This window comes from Leptosomus discolor, chromosome 6 (assembly GCF_034619465.1).
Source record: "Leptosomus discolor isolate bLepDis1 chromosome 6, bLepDis1.hap2, whole genome shotgun sequence".
Classification (NCBI taxonomy): domain Eukaryota; kingdom Metazoa; phylum Chordata; class Aves; order Leptosomiformes; family Leptosomidae; genus Leptosomus; species Leptosomus discolor.
In genome coordinates, this window is record NC_141396.1 from 36,546,661 (window position 1) to 36,567,097 (window position 20,437).

A 20,437-nucleotide genomic window follows, 5' to 3' on the forward strand; every position below is an offset into this window, starting at 1 on the left:
TCACTTAATTTAACTTTCGATTCAACATTTTAATTTAATCAAAACAATGAAAGTTAACTATTTCCTTCGCGAAACATTAAATTCCAAACTCGTATGTTAATAATAGTAGTAAGATACAGGCAGTCCCAGAAAATTCTCTCTTAAACAAAGTTTTATTTAATTAATGAGGAAGGCCTAGAAACTTGTATTAAAACCACAGATGATGGCAAGTCTGTGATGATGAAGTTCGCATGAAATTCTATAGCACTCAAAGATTGTGCTGCATATGTTGAATATCACATGGCACTAATGTTTATTTAAATTTAGTAGTCTCTTCACAGAAATCTACCTTTAAATACTGCTTCCCTTCTGCATTTTCCCTGCTAACTCTGACCTTTGGAAATTAATTTAGTTAAACATCATTGTGTTCCTCTTTTTCTTGATGTGAAACTGATGCGATTTTGAGTTTGAATTCTCATTGCAAGGGTAACCAGACATCTCACTTGGTGCTAAGATAACTTAGCATTCAGGATCTTGCTCCAAGTTAGAATAACTATATACAGTTAATAAGACCAACAGGTAAATCCTTCATATGAAAATGTGACACAAGGCCACACAAATTCTAAATAATTCTATTTGAAGCTTGCACAACCTATTTCTTGCACTAGGAAAGATGGACAGAATTTGTCACAATTAATTTCCTTTATTGTTGACTGAAAATGTGCAATGTGTTAAAATAAGTCTTAGTGAGTAATGAGGATCACCAGGTCAACTACACAGTATTTCATGAGAATAAAGTTGCTACTCAGAAAATGAGTGCTCTTTTTCTTGCCACTCTCAGCAGCGTTCCTTGTTTTGCATATGGTTGCATGTTTAATTAGCAATCCTTCTGTAAGTGTCTGCAATTAGCACAATAATGATTAATAAAATAACTCCTTTAAAGCTCCATTTAGGCAGCAGAACTGCACAATCAGGTATAATTAATTCATCATTAATAAATCATGGCTGATCAACTAATCTGTTGATTACAAACATATTACTGCACAGTCTCCCACCTGAGCTCTGGTGATTTTTCTATCCTAAACAGAAATAGAGATAAAGCAGTAGCAAACTATTAAAAAAATGCATTAAGCAGCAAACATACTGGTTTCTTCAGGAAATTTAGATAGCAAGTATATTTAAAATTTACTGGGCTTTGTTCATTATTAGTCCCTTTGAGTAAAAAACAAACAAACAAACAAAACCACCCAAGCACTGTCTATTTGTTAAATGTGGATGGGTGAACAATAATTGCTTCTTTAGTTCATTTATATTCTTAAGGAAGGGTGGTTCTTTTCCAAAGCATCTCAGATTATGAGACAGATTCACTCTTTGCATAAGCCCGTAGGAAGTAGCAAATGCAGGAAAACAGACTTGCAGTATTGCTCCTCAAGATCCAGGTCACTAGCCAGAAAGGGATCAATTTGCTCTGTGAGAAGGCAAGGTCAAGGTGGTTGCTAAATACACCATTGCAAAACTGCTGTTAAGCTACCTCCGTAGCCCAGTCTTGCATGTGATGATGAGCTCGTGTTTATAAACGGCATTTCAGGCCCATGAACCTCAGCAAAATTGGATATGGAAGAACACCCATTTCCATTTGGAGATTCCTTTTACTCGCCACCTAGCTCTTGAGCTTTGTAGTGCATTTAAATCGTATTTGCAATATGTTCTGGGTAGTGGCAGGAGCTAGAAGCTTTTATTTCAAATGAATTCCAGGATTCTCTCATCGTTTATAAAGGGCTGACATCCAGCTGTTCCCACAGTATGAAAATGCCTTTAAGTTCAAAATACTTCATCCTGAAATATTGCAAAGAAACAGAACTAAAGCAAAGCTTAGGACAAAAGTGATTTGAAAGGGAAAACAGAGTTTTAGCTAGAGTAACTGAAACAGTTTGACATTCCTAATAAATCCAGAGAAAGATGAGAACACTAAAGGAAAAAGTGACAAAATCTGAAGCAGTACACTTCATGAAGAAAACTACAGAAGAAACTTTTAATTTAGGAGCAAATCTTCAGTCTTTGAAAAGTAAATGACACTGTTGTAACCAATAAAGTTTTCTTTCAGGTTTTAACTAGTTTTGTGCGTGTCACTAGGTCAATCTCTTAAATATTTCCGCTAAAACATTAAAAATATTGACTAAGCAGCAGTACTATGAGCCTCTGCAATACCATTCATCTTTGAAAAATACTGTTCATAAGAGAACCATAGAGCACATTTCTAAACAATTTTTTTCATATTTTAATTCAATTAATGAACATATAAGCATCATTTCAATATATGGTAGAGAAAAGACCCTTTTTTATATAAAAATAAAGGACTGTAGTCAGATTTCATGGAAAATGACTGAATATGGAAAAAGTTTGATTATTTTATCCATCAGAAAAGTTTACAATTCAGTCCAGGAAGCAGGAATGGCTTTTAACATGGGATTTGGAAATTAAGATGAGAATCATGTAAAAGCAGAAAACAAGACAGCTGTCCTCGGACATCTTCTGAAGTCAGTGTGCATATGAAGGGGCAAGATCAAAGTGAATAAAACAATACTAAGGATCTTTAAGATTAGAAGCGAGCATTTTCAAGCAACTTCTGAAAATGGACAATAAGCAACTGAAGACTTTTGAGGACAGAGGTGATTCACTGCCTACAGCTAAGATATAATCAGCATAATTTGAATCATTTGAAGGTGTGGGAGATTAGTGTCAACTTCTTCAGAAAGTCAGGTTTCCTTTTAACACAACTGCAATTTGCCCCGCAATGTCAACTCTTCCATCATTACGCAGTGAAATCTTCAACTCTCCTCCACGGCGGGAACATTGAAACGCTAAATGGAAACAAGAACCCACAGTTAAAAATCCAGTATCTATCACAAACTATTTAAAAATCCACCAAAACTCAGGGCAATAAGGTCTCTGTCTCCAGAAAGCAAGCAGCACCAGGACAAGCACCGTATCCTGGATAAATTGTCTTTGCAGGTGAAGATTAGCTGAGTGTCTATGTCAGACTAGAACTTGGCTGTTGTATCTGACAAAAATGTTAGTTGATACAAGTAGTGAACAATAAGTTTGCTGTGATATTTCCGTTGTATATCTAAAGAGTCTGGAAGTCTCCCATTCATGGAATAGACAGTATCTGTACGTAAGAAGGAAGAACACTGAGTATTTTCTGTCTAAGAACAAAGAACTACTTCATTGGTATTTAATATCTGAAGTAGATGCTAGGTTCAAAGAATGTGTTTGGCTAATGCATAAATAAAGCTCAAGCAGATAGGGGAAAAAGTCTACAAAGAAACATAGATGCCGCTTCAGCTGTCACGAACCGAGACCAAATTCTTACACAGACAGGAATAGATATTGATTTATATAATCCTGAATATGTAATTTAGTAAGAGTAAAGTTTAAGTAGAAATAGCCTTGCACTTGTAAATAATTACAGAACTAAACTCTTGCCTAAACTGTTTAGTCATGTGCAGGTGGGACGATAATGCTCACTTAGCATGTTGAGTCTGCAGACTTGTTTCAGCAGTCCAATTTCAGTTGCACAACTACTTGTTCAGAAAAGGGTCTGGTTGAGATGGCATTTAGCAAAGTTTGAGTTTCATATAGTGTTGTTTTTGTAAAAGGCTGTAAATGGATGAAGAGGTATTAATGTTCATAGTCTCCTTACTCAATGAACTACCAACTACTACAAAAGTTGTTCAAAGCCAAAGGGGATGTTTTTCCTCACAAATCCAGAATTTCTAAATTGGGTAGAGATCGTATTCAGATCCTGACAGAGCATAGGATCTCTAACAGATGGCGCATATATACTGTACGTTTTAAAACAACTGCTCAGCCACAGCTGACAAGAAAGCTATTCCTTATAACCGGGTATTAGATTCTCAGACAAAGTAAACGCTCCAAAAGAGTGGAAACAGGAGCTGTATAAAGACTGATATTGACACTTTCTGTTCTTTTCCATTTATGGAACCACCAGTTATTGTTTTAAACTTGTCAGAACAACATCTGTGTATGAAGCAATGCCTTCAATTTAATATCTTGAGCTTTTAACTATCCAGACCATGCTAAATTTGATCAATTATTATTGTGAAGGGTGGATACACAGCCAAATTCTCCCACTCCCTCGTGACAGAAGATTTAAATAAAAGAGTTGAAGTCTTTCAAATCTTCAGAGGTTGGTTGTGCAGGTTTTTTTCTTTCTTTAAATGTGGAACCAGTGCTGTCTGTTTCATGGCAGGATTACTGAGACTGTTTTGATACTAGTCCATTTTATTTTTTAAGAAACCTCCAAAGTAGAATAATAAAAAAAAAAAAAACACAAAAGAAAATTTTAGCCACTCATATGAAAATAATACTCCATCTTTTCTTTCTCTCACACAGAAGCACTGGTATTTCTCACTATGTCTGAAAGTAAACAGACCTGCATGGAACATTTCAATAACTAGAGGATTTCATTTAATAGCAAAGTCTCCAGAAACATTCAGGCATCTCTGATGTGCACTTGTCTTTTGGATCACAAAGTTGCTGCACATCCACTCCATGTCTGTATTTACTAGGAATATCTCATACTACATATGCATTTTATATTTTGTATAAAAACACACACATACATTCTGATCTGTAGAATACATAACAGCTGAACGCCTAGTGCCCCAAATTCCTCTGTGATTAACCAGAGACAGAGGAAAGTTTAAGCGTAGGGAGAAGGACTGTGAGACTGAGCATACTGAGGTCACAGAATCGTAGAATCATGCACCCCTGCACTCACAAGGCAGACGGTGGCCTTGTACTAATATTATCCTGTTGTTTTGGGGAGCTTCTTATCAGCCTAGATGTATCTAAATGACCATTGCTTACAGAATTTGCAGAGTAATGGATTTTCTTCATGACATCATCATAATGATATCAACTCAGGAACAAGTGCCACTCTTGTAAAAATATCTGGTTTTAGAAATCACTACTATTTCAGTCAAATGTCTAAACCCTATAAAAGGACTGACGAAAGAAGCACTTGTTTCTTAAGTGAAGGTAAGATCTCCAAGACTTTTTTTATTGTAATAAAGAAGGTAGATAAATCTGCTGATTGCTGGAAGGGAACACTTCTCCTTTGGCACAAATGTTACACTTGTGTATAAAACTGGTCAATCTATGTGTTGAGATTACCTGGGAAAGATGAAAGCTGCAACTACAACTCTGCAAAACTCTTCACTTCATGAGAATTCAAATTAGCAAGAACTTAAATACAGGTAGATTTATTCTACCAGAATAAAGCAACTTCTTCACCAAAAAAAAAAAAAAAAAGTCAGTGAGGAGACTGAAAAGTCAGGAAATGGGACAGACTTTGTATTGAAAGAAATCCTGGCAAAATTTGTGAAAGTATGATTTTACAGTTATCAAAGGAAGGTTTGGATTTCAGGTTGGTTTTGGCTTTTGGGATTTTTTGGTTGGTTGGTTGGTTTGTTTGGTTTTGTTGTTGCTTACGGTTTGCCCCCCTGCCCCCCAAAAAAAGGCAGATGCTATAAACCTGTTCTGTGCTGGGAAGGAATCAGAGAAGTTAAAGGCAGTAACAAGAATGAAAATTTTCCCACAAATTAATACAGTTGTCTGAAGTAAGCAGGTACAGAAAGATTCCTCTAGCTCCACCCGAGATAAAAAATTGTCCTGGATAAAGCTGGTTTTCCTTCACAATAATTTGAAAAAAGTCCTCTATAATCTGTTCTAATATATCAAATTCTTTAAGCATGTTTATAAATGGTATCTTAGAAATGTGAAAACTATGTGAAGGGCTGGATACAGAGACAGCTGCTAAATATTGCATTCATTAGCAATTATGAAAGTCTATACAACTGATATGAGAGATTAAAATTTTTTTAAATATTGCAGAGACTCTTGAAACAAAAAAAGGCAAGGATTGATACTGAACTCTGATTTAACACTCATCTTAAATTGAAGGATATGTACATAGTTTCAAGAAAGATCATGAAGTATTTCACCTTGCAAAAAGACTGGAAAATTCACTTTGTAGTTGATGGGGGTGGTCAATGTTTGAGAATTTGGTTTAACAAAAGTAGGAAGAGGACCCAAACACAGGAAATTATGTCTGATACTTCAGCAGAGATGCAGCTGACTTCAGCTCTAGAAGTCATAATACTCAGAGAGATCTGACAATACATTTAATGTTCCTCATTTTTATATTATTTCATATCTGATCTATTTTGGAACTTACAGATCTTTCATTTTATGGAAGAAAATCTTTCTTTTTTCTTGCAATAAAAGGTATCAGATATTACAGAAGCTACTGCAAAGGTTTCCAAAAAGTCAAAAGATGCTCTTATTTATTAATCTTTGGTGATATGGAATCTTCTTGATTGCCAGCCATCTCTTCCAAATAATCTCATTAGTAAGAGAATTCATCTCAGTACTACCTGATACCTCTCCATCATGTGCATGTAAGGAAAAGTTACTTCTCAAACACATGTAAAGACCACACGTTGAGCTGATGTCAAATAAACACGTTCTATTTAAATCTGGTTTATGTGATTTCTACCACAAAAGAAGTTTGAGGACATACATGCATGAAATATTGGGGGGGGGGGGGGAATTATCTTCTGGGAAGACAGGACTTTTTTTGTGCTAAACACATTAGAGGAGCTGATTACAGTATCAATTTCCTTTGCTGCCTGGGATAGTTTCTCTAAAAGAGGAAAAGGCACAGTATATACAAAATACATGAAAATGCAAAACAGGTAGAAAGCATCATCTAAAAATACAGACAGAATTTCTGTCCATTTGATTACTTAAAGCAGTGTCTATAGATGGCATAGAAGAGTTTCAAATTCTACATTAACATCTGAAAATGCCAAAATCTTATGAGAAACAGCCAGCCCATAAGGATTTCATTACCAAAGACAGGTTCTCCTCTTCAGAAAATATCTTGGGATTTTTCCCCCCCAACATTACAGAAACTATTAGAGATGTGTGTGATATTAATGCAAATGAGATCTGAACAGAATGTTAAGCCCTTCCTTCAATCCACGATGGAGAAGGTCTCAGTCACTGTGCATTACCATACTGAGCTATGGAGTGCAAACAGATCCATTAAAGAGCTTATCATTCTCAACTAAATCCATTTTGGGATTCATTTGACCAAATACTGGAAGGCTTATATTCAAGGTAGCTGTCTGGAAAACTGTTTTCTTTTATGGACAAGGAACCTTATTAGATCAAGGGTCCAATCTCTGCTCTAAACTAAATGTTACCAAAGACTTAATTGTTGTCAGGTGCATGAAAGAATTGTTATCCCCTCCTCCCACTTAGGGAACCAGATAAGGATAAGGGTATTTTGTACGGCTTCTGTTGTTCTTCCATTCTCTGGCAAAGCACTAGAAACATGAGAAGCAAACACTCAATGCCTTTTTATCTAATGTCACGCATTAACAGTTTCTCTCGGGTTTTTTTCCACCAAGTTCTTCAGTTTCTTGCTTAATAACAAATATGTCATCTAATAAGCATATCTCACTGACTGAAATCATACCAGTAAATCTGTTCTTTGACTTCAGAGGCCAAATCATCTCAGATTCCTTTAAGGCTTAATCATTCAAAACTAGGACTGCAAATAAAATCACAAACAAATAAAATTTATCAATGCCCATGTATCTTGTCCCCATTCTTATACATTTAAGGTCAGTCAAATTCTTTCTGTTCTTGTAACATAAGTGACTATTCTTTCTTATATCCTTCCTTGCTACTACGTAAAAGATCATCATCCTGAGGAAAACTGATCTTCATACCTAAATACAGAGATGTATCAGAAACCAGAAAAAACCTGTGCCATACAGCAAATTCTGTACGTAGAATCTGAGTGCTAAAAATACATCGCCTCTTCTTATCTAGCTACAATAGTGCTAGCTATTCTAAACCCCAGGTCTCCTAAAGAAGTCACTGAAGGGATTAATCTGGAGTGATTCTCAGGAAAATTCCAAAACCAGGCAGAAATCATGTGACTTTTTTCAGTCTCATCTTAATATACACAAGGGGAAAGGAAAACACTGTCCAAACTGTACTGAAAAGTACTCAATGTGAATGACAATACTGATACGTTTTCCCAATACCCAAAATGCAAGCCATAAAGACCAAGAAGTAAAGCAAAAATTCAATTAAAACACAAAACCAACATCATCTGAAGTTCACCAAGCTTCAGGTATGATGAAATGTCATGAGAGCTAAAATTCAAAAGCTGAGGTCAAAAACTAACTGCAGAGAGTTATGATACAGAAACGGTCACTTCATGCCCTGCAGGCATGATGCATCATGTTGATGGGTAGGAAAGAAAGCAATTTCTTAAAGATTACCTCACACACAAAATACTACATAACATTCTAATCACATTGAGAAAATGGATAGAGTTATTGCTACAGTTTGGATGCTAGTAATAACACATTTTTTTCTTTTTTAGTGAGTAGCTTTTACATAAATGGCCAGCTTTGCAAGAAAACAGTTTCTCTTACCAAGCATTTCCTTCTTCCCTAGCTGCTCTGACCAGTAGCTGCTTAAAACAGCATGGGCAGATCCTTAAAAGAAATTGGAAAACAAAGTACAGAATTAAATTAGAATCACTACTCGATAGAGCAAGCACATTCAAAAATGTAAATGCCATAAACAAATCGAGCTTAGGGCAAAAACACCTAAGAGTTTTCACAGCAGACAGAACTTAAGGCTTTATCATTTCATTTATTTATGATAAAGCAATTATTACTTCCTCATCCTCTGGCTTCAATGGAAATTTTGCCTAGGCAAGGGCTTCACGACTAGCCACAACTGGTAGGAATAACAAATAGTACTGATTACAGGGTCTAGGACAATTCTGCACGGCCAGCTCTGTGCAGAGACAACTCTGTGCGGGTTGACAGATTCTCCCGGTCCTCCCTGCTGCACAGCGAGCTCTGCAAAGCCCTTGAATGTTGGCGGGGGCTCTGCACAGCGCTGCGGGGAGCCCCAAGCGCCTGGCAGCGAGGGTCTCTCAGGGGAGGTGGAGTTGGAACGGCTCGCAAGCTCATTCCTGCTGTGCCTGAGTATGCATTACATTAGAGGGAGGAAGACGAGGTGCACAGGCAGAGGGGCAAGCAGCGGGGGAGGTGGGGGGGAAGCAGAGTGGGGAGCAGCTCTGGGTGCAGTGGGAAAGCCGGCCGCCTGGGCGCTGCCTGTGCTCCCCCTAATGTAATGCATACTGCAGGTACAGCAGGAATGAGCTCAAGGGCAGTCCCGCCTCCCATGAGAGACTGCTCACTGCCAGGTGCTCGGGGCTCCGTGCAGCACCGCACAGAGCCCCCGCCAACGTTCAAGGGCTTTGCAGAACTTGCCACACACCGGGGAGGACCGCTATGGTGCCACGCAGCAGGGAGGACCGGCGCAGCGCCATGCAGCGGGGAGGACCGGTGTGGCACTGGGGAGGACCAGCGCAATCTACCAACCCGTGCAGAGTTGTCCCTGCGCAGAGTTGTCCCATTCCCCCGATTACAGTACTTGCGCCAAAGTAGTCATCTGCTCACCAAAAGTGAAGTTTCCTAATAACAAAATCTAAAATATTAAATTCAAGATATTATTCATCTAAACATGATGTTATTCAATGAAACATGAACAGCTACCCATCAAAAATCTCAACAGGCTTTTGGATATTTTTTAAGAATAGGAACAGGTGGATAGAAGTCACTATGTAAAACAAAAGTATTTCCTCTACCAGTTTTCACAACAAAACCTCAGGGTTTTTTTCAATCTTGAATGCTGCTAAGCATCACACTGTAACTCGAAATCTTTAAGATCTCACCACAGCTTTGGAAAACTAAAAGATCAATTTCTTTTTTCTTCTTTTCTGACCAGCAAATGGCTTAAAAACTCAGGATGCCTTCTCAGATTCATAGCTAGGCATGCAGCTTCAGTCTATATCAGCAGCTAGGGGCAAAGACACTCTGCTGGAAACCCTGCTGTGAAGTAACTATAATTATCAGGTCTCAAGGACACCAAGACATGCAGCATTGTTAAGGAACCATTACAAAAGAAATACAATACAAACTGTTAAAAGTAAACTTCAGCTATACAATAAAGAGATTTTTTCTATAAAAGTAAGAACATATAAAGATACAAGACAAGCAACAGGGAGCTATAACAAGTCTAGAAAAATCTCAGAGATTCAGGAAACTTCTAGCTTTTCATACATATCAATACTAGTCTTCCCAGAAATCCTAAGGAATGAGCACTGGGATTAGATATGTCTACCAGATTCTGTCCCTAGCGTTATCAGGAAAGCAGGACTGAAAGCTTAATAAATAACTGAAATACTTGACTAGTATTTCTTTGTAAACCTTTCTTTCTGTTAGAAGCACTGAATAACTAGCATTATTCCAACAAAGAACGTTTTCTCTTTATTTAGCAAAACATTTAATGAGCATTTTTGACCACTTTCTCAACTGACTAATAATTAACCTGTGATTAACTAGCACCTAAACAAATAACATAATTCTGTAGTAATCATCATCACACCTACTGAATGGAACATTGAAGGAACAGGCAGAGAACTAGACTTCCTGCCCCTAAATATACAAATAGCTGAGTTCCTATTATTCATAGGCCTGAAAACATCCACAGTAATTGTCATGAAACTAGAGATCTCAGCTGAAGTAAAAAAAAAAAACCACAACCCACAAAACAAATTAACGAAGAAAAACAGAACACCAACAGAAGTGGATATGAACTTCTACCGCAATACTCATTCAATACCAAACTAGTCTTTCGCTTTTCTCTAATTGGAATAATTCAGGGAAAAGATCTGAAGAAGACACAGTAATATCTGGTCTGATAACAGCAAGAAGCTCATTTTTTTTCTGAAGGAGTCAGCATCAGACACGGAAGTTTTCAGTTTAAAGAGCAAACTTCTGCTGTCCACATAAAACAGTAATTTATAATAAAGACTCCAAGTACAAAACCAGATTCATGAAGTTTGATAAGAACCTTCTACCTTCTAATTGAATGGAAACAAGACTAAGGGTCACTTCACACAAACACATACCTGTAACAGGGTCTTCCAGAATTCCATACCAAGGTGCAAAATATCTGGAGTAAAAATCATGGCCTTTAGGTTTTCCACTGGAATTTCCCTTAAGAGTGAGTATGAGTCCTTTCACCTTTCCCATCTTTTCAGCTGACAAAAACTGTTGTGCGCTCACTTGCAGTTGTTCCAACTCAGACCTTGAATATAATTATAGAATTTTAATAGCCCATATTCCTCATTTTACATGAATCTAAGTATTGAAAAGAAACACAAAACTACAAATATCTTCTCTACATTCCCAAAACAGTCACAGCAAAATGTTACAGGAGACAAGATTCCTAGCATTGTCCTCCCAATGCCATTTGACAGAAGACTACCCCAAATGTAATACACTCTGAGTGAGCAGAGAAAAAAGTTCAAGCCATGCATTTCCTATTTATTTCTGAAAACAGAGCATCCTGGAATATTAGCTACAAAAGAGCACACTTCTGTTTCAACATCTTAATCATTAAAAGAAATATTTCATCACTACAGAGCACAAAGAGTAAGTACTCCACCTCCTTTCAGAGCAAGCAAATAACTAACACCATTCGGATCTTCATGGGATTCTAAAGCACTCTACAACAGTCTTAAGACTGCAAAGCTGCAGATACCTCCCTACAAAACAAAGTCGGAAAGGATAAAAATAATAAGTACTCAGCTGAGGATGTTTTTATCTCCCCACTAGCCAAATCTTTAAACATGAGTCAGGCCAAACTTCAAGCAAAAATAATAGTAATTTGGCCTGATTAAAGAAGTTTTATTTTGGCAATATATATATCCAAGTCATACTTGACTTAACAATGAAATTCAGCTCTCTGGGATTAACAAATGCTTTGGAATAATTTGAATTGGAATTTCCTCTATAAAGCTACTTATGATGCTGTTAAGTACGTGTAAGCAGATTACAGTCAAATGGGAAAAAGAATCCATGGCACTCTGTCAATGCACCCTGTCTCACTAAGCAGACATCTATAGCTATGCAACTATTACTTCTCCGTTTGAGAAGCAACACTATTCATTTCCTGCTAGGTTACTGGATCATTTTTTTTAACTCGAACAGAGAAAATATACGATCGTTCAAACGGTTTCCAACACTTCCTTTTCTTTGAGATAGATTTCAGATTGATCTCATTAAGCTTTGCAGGTTCAGTAAGTTCACATTAGAAGATAAAATAACTATTTAACATAGGAGTTTAATTTAGAGTTTTTAATCTCCACCTGTTCTAAACCTAAATAAAAGAGCCAAGTATGTAAGGAACAGAGCTTAAACAAGTAGTCTCTATTTCTGCCCACTTGATTTTTTTTTTTTTCCAAAAAAAAAAAAAGCATAATACACCTTTCATAAGCATCACTGAGGCGGACTAATAGCTTCTCTGTGTCAGGAGAATAACGGAGATCTTGAACAATCATGTCACCAACGGCTGCCTGGTGGAAAAGTTAAAGGAGACAAAAACATCATCATTTGAATATGAAATATTATTTTCTTAACATTTTCGTAGAACAGGGCTTATGCAAGGTATTTTATGCAGCCCTGAAGTACACGCAAGCAAGAGAAGTAAATGCACTAAGTGCATGAATGGATATGTGTAGGTGCTAAGAGCTCTAACTTGGAAAGAAATTCAGGGACCTAGAAGAGGGCAAGGACACTAGATTGCCCTCACGTGCACACGATAGGCTAAATTTAGTGTTCCAAGTTCAGGAGTACATAAAGCAACGCCATGTTGCCACTCCTCAGCCATTTTAATGTATCAAAATAAATGTGCTTCTAAGACCATGTATAGATTCTTTTTTTACCTTTATTAACTCTTCTACTTCCTCAAGTACCTGAAGCAGGAAAAAAAAAAACCACTGTAAAAAATAAAACATATATATATGTGTGTCTATCCAACTACAGACAGACAGATGTACTCACATACACATACAAACATAAAAATATAAATTCCTTGAAAGCCTTTAATTAATAATATTTTGACTGACCTGTGGGTAGGTTAAGTAAAGTGGTAAATCCAGGACAATATGATCTTCCACTTGTCTGGCTTTTAATTCCCCACTCAGTGTCACAAATGTGAGAACTGAGTTTGTGTTTTCTAGAGAGAGAACATTGCAACATTATCAAAAAGAAGAACTTTAACCTCATTTATTATACCTCTTAGAGTAGCTCAGTATATTCAGAAAAAGTTAGTTATGTAACCAAAATATAAAAACTACAGTAAACCTGTACTCTGAGACAAAATTCCCAGCCAATTCAATAAATAATCTGCTGAGGCTACTAAACACAGCAATTGCCAGTGTGCAATATTCCTGCACGTTCTGAGAATGAATGGGAGTTTCCTTTCATCAGAAAGAGCAATATTCCTTATTCATCAAATTCTACTGTACCTCTCCCAGGTGACATTTGCATATTTAGCACTTCCATTAAACAGGAGTTATTGTAGAGCATCGGAATCCAACTGTAGGCATCAGACTACAACCTTATAATTACAGAGCCATTGTAAAAGACAATAACTAGGGTATCTCCATATGTGTTCTCTAAATGTTCTGAATATTTAATTGTCTTTGTTGTAGAAAATAGAGATCTTCTTAATTAGAAGTAAATTTTATAAAAAGTTACAGTAATAGCTTGTAGACATACTTTGTAGGCAAAACAACACAGCAGCTGCTGCAAGTGTAGCATGACCACAGAGAGGCACTTCATTGGCTGGAGTGAACCATCTGAGTCCAAAGCAGGAACCTTGAAAACGAAGTTTATTTAGCATTACTAAGTGGAAAAAGTCTATTTCTTCAATTTACCTCAAAATTTTATAGAGTGACATTTATACAGATGACGTTTTGGTTAATCAAAACGTGTATCAGTCTTGGTCTTAAACACACTTTTAGGAACCTATTTAGTACTGATTTTTAGAATAGCTATTGCTTTTGATTGAGGTCAACAACAGGAGTCTACTAGTAAGGTAGGAAAGCTGATTTGTGCCTAAGAGCAAAGGAGCTGCAGGGTAGAAATGATTGCGGGCCTGGAAACTAGGCCTGGGAACCAGAAGCATCCTTGAGAAGCCCAGCTGGCACCCTTGAAGTGCTGCTGCACAGCTAAAAACTGGAGACGTGCCAAGATATCATCAGTAAGCACAAAACCAACAAACTGTTACAGCAACAAAAAAAATAGTCTGGAAAACAGGGAAAACATCGCAAGAAAGTAAGAATCAAAACCAGCTGCTGGCTCTTCTAACTGAAAGAATAGGAAAACACTCTGGAAAAATAAAACCTGGTTTGACATCATCATCTATTGGCTGGTCCAGGTGAAAAACAGAAATTAAGGGCATCTACTGGCTTCTTGAAGCAGTGGAGTCCTACATTCTCTTACGTCTCTATGATATAAAAATTATGTAATTTTTACCCAAAATGGAGCTTCTCTCTCTGCGAACTTTCTGTGATGCATGTATTTTTCCATTTCCTAAACAGGTCTGCACAAGCTTTCTATGAGATCATGGACCTCTGCAAGGTGAGGGGCCAAACTCTGTGACACACACCATCTTTGAAGTGAGACTGGTATTTTACTGGGCCCCCTCTGGGCCCACTTCCAGGCTCAGTTTGGTTTGTCCTCCCACTTCTGGGATGGCTGAGTACCCTTCTGGGATCTTTGTCCTCCCCTCTGCAATCTATTTAACGCACTTGGTACCATATATCTACATATAGGTAATCATAAGTATTATCTACTGTTATATTATTGATAAGTTTGATTATTGACTACTGATAAGTTTGTATTAACCTGTAATATTATATATTTCTTGCTGCTATTACTGATTCCTGTTACACTATTCATCACTGATAATTTGTAATAGCAAGAGAGAGAGAGAGAAAGAGATTCACTTTATTAATCATAGGTATACTTGCTCATGGTGATTTTTGTGGTATTTGTGGTAACGTGTAATAAAGCAGAGAATTTAAAAGATGAAGCCTCTGTGTCCTTGTGTATTATGGAATCCTACAAAGTCACAGTGGTGATGTCTAAACACCTCCAAGCTGGGTTAAAGATAGTTTTGTTGGTATAATGGAATCTGTATCAGAGCTAGGTCAACTACGAATTATTTTGCTTAAACCACCACTCAAGCCTCTAATGTAGACTAAACTTTCATTTAACTAGAAGTCACATTTCTATTTGTTGTTTAAAACAATTGGAACCCAAGTGCACTGTACTTGGTTCCCTGTAGCTTTTGCAGAGTTCTTGCACCATGGCATTTAAGATAATGCTTACAAAAATATATTTCAAGTGAATAATTACCATAGACACATAACCAAAAGGTGCAAAAGAAACAAATTATAGTTTAAAAAAAAAAAAAAACAAAGAAGTCTTGCCATTGCTCCTCTGAAAAAGTAGTGCATTAAAGTCAGTCCCTTATCTCATGAAGACAAATAGAATCCAAACAAAAGCTAGTGGATGAAACTAATGGCCATGGCAGAGAAGTGCTTTGAGACAGGGCAGCCACAGAACCCAGCTGTGAGCCTGCCCTGTGGTATTAATGCACTCCCCCAAGTGGAAATCGTGACTGAAAGCAGGAAAAATGGAGTCAGCATGACCTAAGGGAGATAGACAAACTCTGTGACCCAGAAAACCTGCCTGATGCTTGAGACATACAGCTGTACTTTGATTGAGAAAGCATTTTGTACTCCCATACATTAATGTATCCCTAAAATAATGCAGATTTTTCTTAATTAAAATTAAATGAAATGCACTGATCACAAACTCATACTCCTGCAAAAACACACTCTTTGTCCAGGAACCCTTACTACACCAATTAACGTTCCAGAAGCAGATGACAGCCTCATAAATGACATTCTGACACTCCCGGTCTCCTCTTGCTCCCACCACCCTTCAATACACACATTCTCAGGTGTGGCTCGGTGACTAAATTCCTTGGAAAAAACTGTGCACCTCTTCAGCAGCTGTGTGGATCTGATATCAAAAACTACTCCCATTAATATCATAGGCACTTTAATGAGAAAAAAGCTGGCATTTTATTGGCTCCCAGATACGGATGACTTGAAAATAAATAAATGTATTAAACTTACTGGCAAGGTGTTAACATGAAAAACAAAAAGTAGTATCACTTTTTGAGTCAAGCAATTAGACTAACCTTAAAACAAATTCCAATTTTTCAACAATAGGAGTAAGCGATGACAGTTACTATTTTAAGAAAATCCTCTTTAATTACAGAGACTGTACAAAATCCCACTCCTTGAACAAACTATCGAAGATAAAGACAGTTTCTTTGCATACTGTTCTAGGGCCTCTTAGACAGCAAATAAACCCAATGCTGTTTCTCTCTCTCTTCCACAACACTGTATCAAAGCGAGGGCACTCCAATGTGACACCTTAACCTAGAATCAAACTCCAGGCTAGGTTCCAGCCCCTTGGCTCATGCCACCACACAACTGCAAAGTGAGCAGATTCAGCAAACCGATTCAGCTGAAAACTAATCCACAAAGCGATTTTGAACAGACTCTGTACTTGTTTGATATTTTCTACCTTGTCTAGTGTCTCTCCATTTCCTCTCCCACCCTATATGCACACCCTAGCAAAGAAAACCAGTGAAGCCCGCCCTCCTAAACTAATCACATGAGCAGCCTGACACGTTTGATTTGGGGAACTTCGAATTCCCAGTTCTGTCAGAAACCTGTATTTTCCAGTATTGGCTCCACAGACAGTTTATGAGATTTGGTGACAAATAAATAGCTTACAGTTATCCCAGTGATTATTTCCTGAACAGCCAAGCCAGTTTCTACTCACTTTGCGGTCTTGTGCATATGGAATAAGTGTGTTCTGTCTCTATTCTTCTGCATGTACAACAAGAAATTATCTCTGGAGATTACTAGTAATAAGGGAAGCATCAATTGAAGGATCTTTGCATAGCATTTTTAGAAGACCTTCTATATACAGCTTGCTTATTTAGTAAAAGGCACTAAAACAAATGGTCTAATTTATGAATAATAAATGTTTGTTTATTGTAAAATGAATTTGATGTAGAGCACAAATACTTTAAAGAATCCATGTGCATAAGGCTTATTATTATGAAGTAAGATACATCACAACCCCAAGATTTTGCTTGGGCTACATTACAAATTAGCACCATTCCTTATAAATGCACCCAAAGTGTCTTCCTATGCCCTTGTAAGAGATTTTGGTGGATAAGCAGAACCACTCACTTTTGGAAAAGTCATCTCCAGGGTGCAGTTTTCTGATGAAAGCAGTTTCTGAAAGGTTCATTTCTGCTGCGATTTTTTGGTGCAAATCTTCATCCAAGTCCTAACAATGAAACAACAAATCCAATTAAAAGCAGGCCAAAAAAATGCAAAATCAACCTTTCCATCAAATAAATACAGTCACTTAATTTTCTATTATAAGATAGACTCATTTTTAGTTCAAATTACTTTGAGTAAAAAAAAATAACTTTAAGCAAAAAAAGGGGTAACTAGTTCAATCATTATGATACACAGGCATTTCTAATATCTGTCCTACTAGTCTACAAATTCTTGGAACACATGGAAAGTAAAATCACCAGAAAACCTAAACTCAGTCTTTCGATGAACACAAACCTTTTGTTTTTAAAGTTATGATTAAAGTCACACTGAGAAGTCATTATTAAGATAATCTAAAAGTAACTACATCTCTCTCTTCATAACTCTGAAAAATCCATGCCAGCAAGAAGTATGTAGTAACAGCCAAGATGGCTGATCAGCACTCACGTCTGTACCCTCTATACTACTTGAACAACGGGAACAACATGCTAAGTCAGTAGAAGCTGAGAGGAGATAAAGCGAAAACCAAAAATGCTGGAGCTCACCACAGTCAGCTCTAACTGCCTGCAGACTTAAACCAGCAAACACTGATCCAGGATACACGAGCTGTGGTGACTGTATAAAGTTGTACTTCACCCTTGTTCCATTGCTCTTTCCCCCCAATTATGCACACTGGCCAGGTTTGAAAATCTGGTCTTTAAAATATCAAAACACAAACAAAACAAAGTACTAACTGGACCTGGCCAGGTTCAACCTCTGAGAGATAATAATTTGTCCTGCTAGCTTTACTTATTTCCCTTAACGACTTTAATCCTTTTCAGCCAACGATGCCAGACTACAGATATGAAAGAACAGATGTGTGTCATAGACCTGTATTTGCAGAGTGAATTCTATACAATGAAACAACATTCTAACCTTTTACAGTAACAAGCACCTCTCCTTTATTCCAGGAAAACAGGTCTGTCAATTACTCTAAAAATACTAAATCAGAACAAAGACCAACTAAAATGTTATTAAAAATAATAGAACTTTATTGAAATACTGCCATCCTGTGGCACTTCTGAAACAGAAAGGGCTTGTTTTGCCATTCTTGCATTACTCCCCATGGTTTTGGTAAAGCACCTGCTGAGACTCTGAAGGGAACAGAGCAGAAATATTGCTGCTAGCTGCACCATACTTTCTGGGAGCTTAGAATAAAATTGTGCATTAGAATCTCAGCTTTAATTGATTCTCAGCTTAACTCTGATGCTAAAGCCTCTAGCGCCAGGTACTGTAGAAAAAAAACTTTAAAATCTCTACATTCCAAATGCAACATGCAAATACATTGCCCTCAATATCGTAATATAATAAAGTAAAATTAATATTAAAATGCAATTAGAAGCTCATAATTTAAAGTCCATTCTGAGAGGGAGTACTTAAGATTCTAGAGGGCAAAAAATACCTCTAAAGTGAGCTGTTCTCAGTCATAACTTTTAGCTGATGTAGTAAGTAGGCTATATTGTATGAGATCTAGATAGGCTTAGGAACATTTAGAAAGGATTCGTATTGTCATTACAAGCTATTGCCATTGACTGCTCTACATGTATTTTCATACTTACAATTTTCATCAAGTGTTACTACACAAATAATATAAAGCCTATAAATTTCCAATACAGGTTAATAATCAGCTTTTGGTAGAAATTGTCAACAGTGTACCAGTTAGTACCAACTGTTCAGAACACCATGACTAGGATGACTACTGCCAATTGCACTAAAGCTACCATACAACTTCAAAGCAATAAAAACCGGCTGTTTAAACTTGGCTAAAGCTGAACCTGACACACTAATGATGAAAGACAGATCCAGGTCTATACTCCCCCTTTCCTTCCATAGAAAGGGGGAAAAAACCCCACACCAAAACCCACACTTTAAACACTTCACTCAGAAACTACTGAGTACTGATTTTGTAATTGCATTTCCTTTCAAAGATTTCATTCTGAAACCACTGGCTGAAGAAATTAAACCATTTCTTTTACACTTAGCTGAGAATAGAACCAATATAGTCGTTTAAAAAAAAAAAAAGTTTTTAAAAAATCACAAAAAATACAAAGCTTGTCTTGGATGAAACAGTTCTGATGAAGAAAAGAGTACCCCTGTACTAATTTCTTCATTTCCTGGAGCGCCAGCCAATACTTGCAAGCAGAACTCCTGAGTAAAGGAAGTCTAACTCAGTGCTGAGTGCTCAGGTCAAGTACAGAATAGTAAATGGCACTGCAGTCCCTCATAAAATAGGGTGGGTTTTTTTAACTTACATTTTCAAGCAGACAAACTGCCGCAGGATTTCCAGAAAATGGCCGGCTTGTAAACGCATCAACCGTAAAAACAGGAATTTGCATTTCGTTTGCGCCTGTTTCGTCTTTAAGTGTTTTCTGGAAAGTGCTCTGTAACCTGTTTTGTTCCCAAGTGACAGCAGAACTCCAAGTTAATGTTTCCCTAAGTGTAGGAGGAGCCAGCGGCCCCCCCATCCCCTCACTATCGAGCACATACATGGACGCGACCCTCCTTCCACACCCCTGAGCCCTCAGCACCGTTTTCGATTCTTTAGATGTTAACCTCGCTCTGGCATCGCTTGCTGACAGCTCCTGAACGCCCTCACGGGCCCTTCCACCACAGCGCCCGGCCCAGCCTGTCTCGCGCTGAGGCATTTGCAAAGGCGGGAGCTGTGCGAGGTCGCCCTCGGGCCCACTTCACCACAGCTGCAAAGCCGAGGAGACGCAGGCAGCCGTTGCGTGCGCCCATACCGGACAAACACCCTCTCCCTCCCAGGCCTCCGCCGAGGAAGCCGGACACCCCCGCCGACACACGGCCGCCGCGCCCGCCAGCACCTCTGTGCGGGGACACCCAGGCGGCGCGCGCCCCCGCCCAGAGCCCGGCTGGCACGAGCGAGCACAGAGCCCGCGCGACAGGAACCCTAACACGCAAACGCCTCAGCAGCTCACAGCCTTAGCGGTGAAATAAATAGGCGGGAACTCCCCATCCGCAGCGCATGCGCCGTCGCTTCTTCTC

The 20,437-nt window shown here is 38.0% G+C and overlaps 1 protein-coding gene across 1 annotated transcript; it reads right to left on the reverse strand.

Moving 5' to 3' along the window:
* Positions 1–2,388: 2,388 nt before the first annotated feature.
* Positions 2,389–19,767, reverse strand: PBLD (phenazine biosynthesis like protein domain containing). Its single transcript, XM_009948416.2, has 9 exons — positions 19,684–19,767; positions 17,300–17,399; positions 13,734–13,832; positions 13,079–13,188; positions 12,896–12,925; positions 12,438–12,526; positions 11,078–11,256; positions 8,523–8,585; positions 2,389–2,840 (listed from the first exon to the last, which is right to left on the reverse strand). The coding sequence occupies exons 1-9, from the start codon at positions 19,765–19,767 to the stop codon at positions 2,728–2,730; spliced, it is 867 nt and encodes a 288-aa protein (XP_009946718.1). The 3' UTR covers positions 2,389–2,727.
* Positions 19,768–20,437: the final 670 nt, after the last annotated feature.